The sequence below is a fragment of the Atta cephalotes genome (assembly GCF_000143395.1).
Source record: "Atta cephalotes unplaced genomic scaffold scaffold00002, whole genome shotgun sequence".
In the NCBI taxonomy this organism is placed as follows: domain Eukaryota; kingdom Metazoa; phylum Arthropoda; class Insecta; order Hymenoptera; family Formicidae; genus Atta; species Atta cephalotes.
In genome coordinates this window covers 3,869,859-3,874,619 of record NW_012130066.1, presented here as the reverse complement: position 1 = coordinate 3,874,619, position 4,761 = coordinate 3,869,859, and the positions used below count along the sequence as shown (strand labels likewise).

The window sequence follows — 4,761 nt, the reverse complement described above, 5'->3', positions numbered from 1 at the left end:
CAAAATATCACTTGCACTCAACGTGAAAGAAAATGATCAAATTATAACAATGAATAATTGATGAATTCTTTTATCCTATATATGATGATGACATGATTTAATATAATTACAATTTTTTTTAACGAGTACATGATTACTACGTATTTTTAATTATAGTGTAATATAATTTTTTAAGTTATAGTTAATTATTGTAATTATTTTAATATTTCTTTTTATTAAAGGTACTAACTTTCAGATATTTCTCTATTTATATAAACGTTGATAACAAATAACCAAAAATGTAATTCGTTTAGAAATTAAATAACAATCAACGAAAATAAAAGGTATTCAGCGAAGGAAATAAATTGTTTAGCAATATTTTCGCAGGATTAACAAAACATCGTAAACGTCGTATTACTTTATAGAAATAATCGCAGAACAACGAATCGCTGTCACGCGAGATCAGAACGCAATGTATTAAATATCCTGATACTGTTTGTTCATCCGCGGTGCGTTGTATTTTTTTTACGTCCGGGCGACTCTCGGGTCATTTTTCATCCGTCGATCGACCCCTGGAAATCGCGACTCCATCTGTATTGGACTGGTCAGCATTATTTCCTTCTCGGGCCACAATGGACCACTTTTCTCCTGGTATCGTTCCGCTATGTCCGATTTCGCCTCTCGCGGTTTTTTTTCTGTCAATTATCCATCCTTTCTCTCTGTTTCTTTCTCTGGTCTCTGACCACTGCCGACCGCTACCTGACGATAGACAGGATGTACCGCTCCGAGTACCCCGGGCGCAAATCACATTCCGTGACGCGTGTTGTCCCTTGGAGACAATGGGCCCACAGGAGCACTCATGCGCCCCGATATTCACGAAACTTTCGAGCGGAAGTGCTTCGTCGACACAACAGATAGCGGCAACATGGTATTTAATCGTTCTAGAAATATAAATTTTGGAAAAAATTTAGCGATGAAATACATACATATATATATTTTTTAAATATATGTATATACATGGAAACAGTTTTGCTGAAATATTTAAAAATTTCTCTATATCGAAAAAAGTTAGGTGATATCATTTTAGGTTTTTTCGAAATTTCATTTTCTTGAATGGCAAAATTAAGTGTAATATCGTATACTATGTGATACGAACATTACTCTTATACTAAAACGTCTTTTTAATCGTATATTTCTAAAAATGAAAATAATCAAGATTTTTACATATCATGTTTTTTAAATGTCATTTCATTTTTTTTTCAGTAGCCCCCTTAAATCTATATTTTTTTGTTTTTGTAAATTGAAAGATGAAATTTGACAAAAATATTTTTTAAAATATTTTTTGATTTTGAAATATGTTTTTTAAAAATAAGTTCCACTGTTGTTTGTTCATGATTTTAATGTTATCTCCCTATTTCCAATAGCTTTTAATCTATCACCAATATTTTTCTATATTTTTCATAATAGAATATCGCTCATTCATTTCTCTTATTGTCATATCCTTTCTTGTTTTTATAACTATTTTCATGCTCTTTTCCTCCTATTTGTCTCGTATTTTTTTCGTGTTCATCAGAAATCAAATCTTATTAACTATATTTACAGGCTTCCGATATTTCTTACATGACATACAACAAAATAATGTATGAAACAATCAGCTTTAAAACAAGAAACACTTCAAACTTACAATTTAAAGAATAATAGATACTGTTTACATTGATAAATTAAAAATGAAATTTGACTTACATGCCGGTATAAAATGCATAATAAAATGCATAATAGCACAAACAACGCTGGCCTTATTCTCTTCACGGAAAGGTTTCGATTCTTTTGTGAAAGTAGATTTGCCAGTGGCTTGACAAATTGAAATGCTACCAAATGCATTTAAAATTATAAACAATCTGATACTTGTCGCTCTCCATGTCACTCAATTTTTCTCTACAAAAACAAGTTAGTCCATTAAAATAATTATTCAGGATGCTCAAGCGCATGATGATAACGCTGTAAAAAATTTGGATATTCTAGCAACAAGTTGCAATGTTTGAACGTTCTACATAATTATTTTGATAGTAAAACAATTATTTTCAGATCTAGCTAAATTTTTAGATACTTTAGCAGAAATTGTTCTTTCCGTATATATAAATTTATATTTAAAAAAAAAATCATTGTTCAAACTGCGTAATTATAGAAATTCGCGATGGCGAACTTCTATAATTATATTATAAATATTTTTTTCGATGAAAAAAATTATTCTTATTAGCAAATGTATGTAGACCTTGCAATGCATATTTTATGGATATTTGCTCTTTTCCCAAAACTGATGCGCGCTCGTGAAAAGATTCAATTCCAGACATATCCATGATAATATCGCATTCGTGCGATGTCTCGATTGAAATATTTCAGTGGCAATGCGTTTTCGGAACCATGAAAAAGCTACGGTGCCGCTAGGCCGCGGGATCTCGCGCGGTTTCCGAAGGCTTCCGCATAATTTCCCAGCGACGAGTGAAAATGAAGAGCAATGGGGCATGAGACCGATAAATTTTAGAGGCAAGAATGGAGAAAACATTAACGGGCGCGCGTGGATGTCGACAGAGGTCCGCATGATGTTAGGAGTATCCGCTTCTGATAAACTTACTCGACTAGAGATTACGAGAAACTTCTCTCGTAAAGAACAATTCTCTGTAAAGAAGAGACATACGAAAGACGAGCATAGATGCGAGAGGAAGAAACATCGGAATGCGCAATCGGAAGTTTGATTTAGAATCATAATATACTATCGCGATACATTATCGCGTTTTGTCGCCCGAACAAGAGCTTTTAAGGGAATCCTGAAGTCGTCTGTGTTTTACCGATTTTTCCTTTATATATAAATTAAAAAATTCTTTTTCACAATTAAAATATAAACGATAATGTAGTTCAAATCGGTCGACTTCATGTCAAAAACGAAAAAAAAATTGAAAAATTACAATTTTTTATCAGCTTCTAGCGTTTAACTAATATTTGCTTTATATAAAAGTTTTGTACTTTGTATGTATAAAATAATCTTGGCTTGAACTATAGATATTACATGACAAACAAAATTGAGTTCTTAAAATTATAGGATATTTAATATGAAAGATTAGTTATAAAATTTGTATATATGTGTGCGTGCGATATTGATGTAATAATGTGTAATGTTGTGTCAGTGACACATAAATTGTATGTGTATAGATCCTATTGAATCGCTAAAATAGATGAATTATTATTCTAAATTCATTCTACCCCTTAAGATCTGTTTTTTTATTTCTGTACTAGATCACTACAATTCTCTTTCTCGTTCTCGTTAAATATCAAATATATATCTATATATCTAATATATATCTATCTCATTTTAAGTTCAAAAAGTATACGTTACTTCAAACACAGAAAACAGACCTTTAGTTTCCCTTTGTTATGTAGACTCCACATTTTACTCGCCAGTTTAATGACGAGACCGGAATCTATCGGTGTCCGCGTAACTACGTTTCACACCGGATTTTAAAACAGGTGCGATATAGCGCTTCCGTGGCATTTTCGATGAAAGGGTTCCTTTTTACCATGTAATGTAATTGAAAGTTTCATCCACCGGAAGCGAACGAATTCTCGCCAGCTCATCCACTCTACTGGATGGACCATGATTATACTTGTAGCATCGCAGCCGCGGGTGAATTGAACATCACTTCGCGACACAAGGGACAATACCTTTTATTCTCTCTTTTCCCCTCGTCCTTTAGTGCATCCTGTTGAGAAGTTTCTCTCGACTAATGAAATTTCTCTCGGGAGGAAGGATGCGTTCCCTTTAGTCGAACGATAAACGCCTTTCGATGTTGCTCGGAGTCAATCAGATTGTAGTCTCCTCCAATGGGAAAAGAGCACAGTCGGATATTGAATGGAAGAAAGTTTTGGAACAAGTTAAAAGGGAAATTGAAGCGCCGAAACATGAGTGGAACAAAGGATTTGACGATTTTCTAAACGTGCGATAACGTTCTTATTGCAGATAGAAAATGTTTTCACAAAAAGAACTATTTTGCTGAAGGATCTAAAAATTTTACTACATACAAATTTAAAAATAATTTTATTAGATCATTAAACTATAAATTATGTGGAACTTGAATTAGTTGCTAGAAAGTTAAAACTTTTTATGGCATTGCTTATATGATTGATGGTCCAACAAAATTATTTTCAGATACCTAGCTCAATTTTTAGATCCTTCAATAAAATTATTCTTTCCGTGTTGTTAGAACATTGAAATTGAATAAAATAAAACAAAAGATTTGAATATTAAAAAAATGGGTTATCTTATGCGTTCTGTATTCGTTAAAAATGAGAAAACTATAGAGTTTACCTTACAAGAATAAAAGTGAGGAACTATTTTATTGCAAACCTGTAGAGTGTTAAACTCGCGTAAGTACGCAAGTCCCCGATAAAACTAAACGATATCCTCATTGGAAAAAAACGGAAGCCATTCTCTTTCGAGCCGGACGCGAAACATTTTTATTTTCACTTCGTTTTGTGGTCAAGCGAGGTTATTCCACGCTCTCGATCATGTACGGCACGAGAGCCGATATCGGTCGAGAAACTTTACAGGAAGAGGGAAAGGCAAGAACAGCGAGCAAAGTCGATGAGAAAGGAGCAGAGAGAGAGAGAGAGAGAGAGAGAGAGAGAGAGAGAGAGAGGAGAGTAGTAGTAGATATATATATATATAGTAGTAAGTTCGGTTCGTACGTCGTAGAGTAGTTCGGCGGTACGAACGTAAGGTACGGGAAG

General features: G+C 33.5%; 1 protein-coding gene across 1 annotated transcript in view; it reads left to right on the top strand.

Moving 5' to 3' along the window:
• The first annotated feature begins 2,384 nt into the window (after positions 1–2,384).
• Positions 2,385–4,761, top strand: part of LOC105622983 (arf-GAP with SH3 domain, ANK repeat and PH domain-containing protein 1) — a 19,043-nt gene continuing 16,666 nt past the window's right edge. The window contains exon 1 of the mRNA XM_012204387.1: positions 2,385–2,726. Coding sequence (XP_012059777.1) covers positions 2,385–2,726 — 342 coding nt within the window. The remainder of the gene's footprint in view (positions 2,727–4,761) is intronic.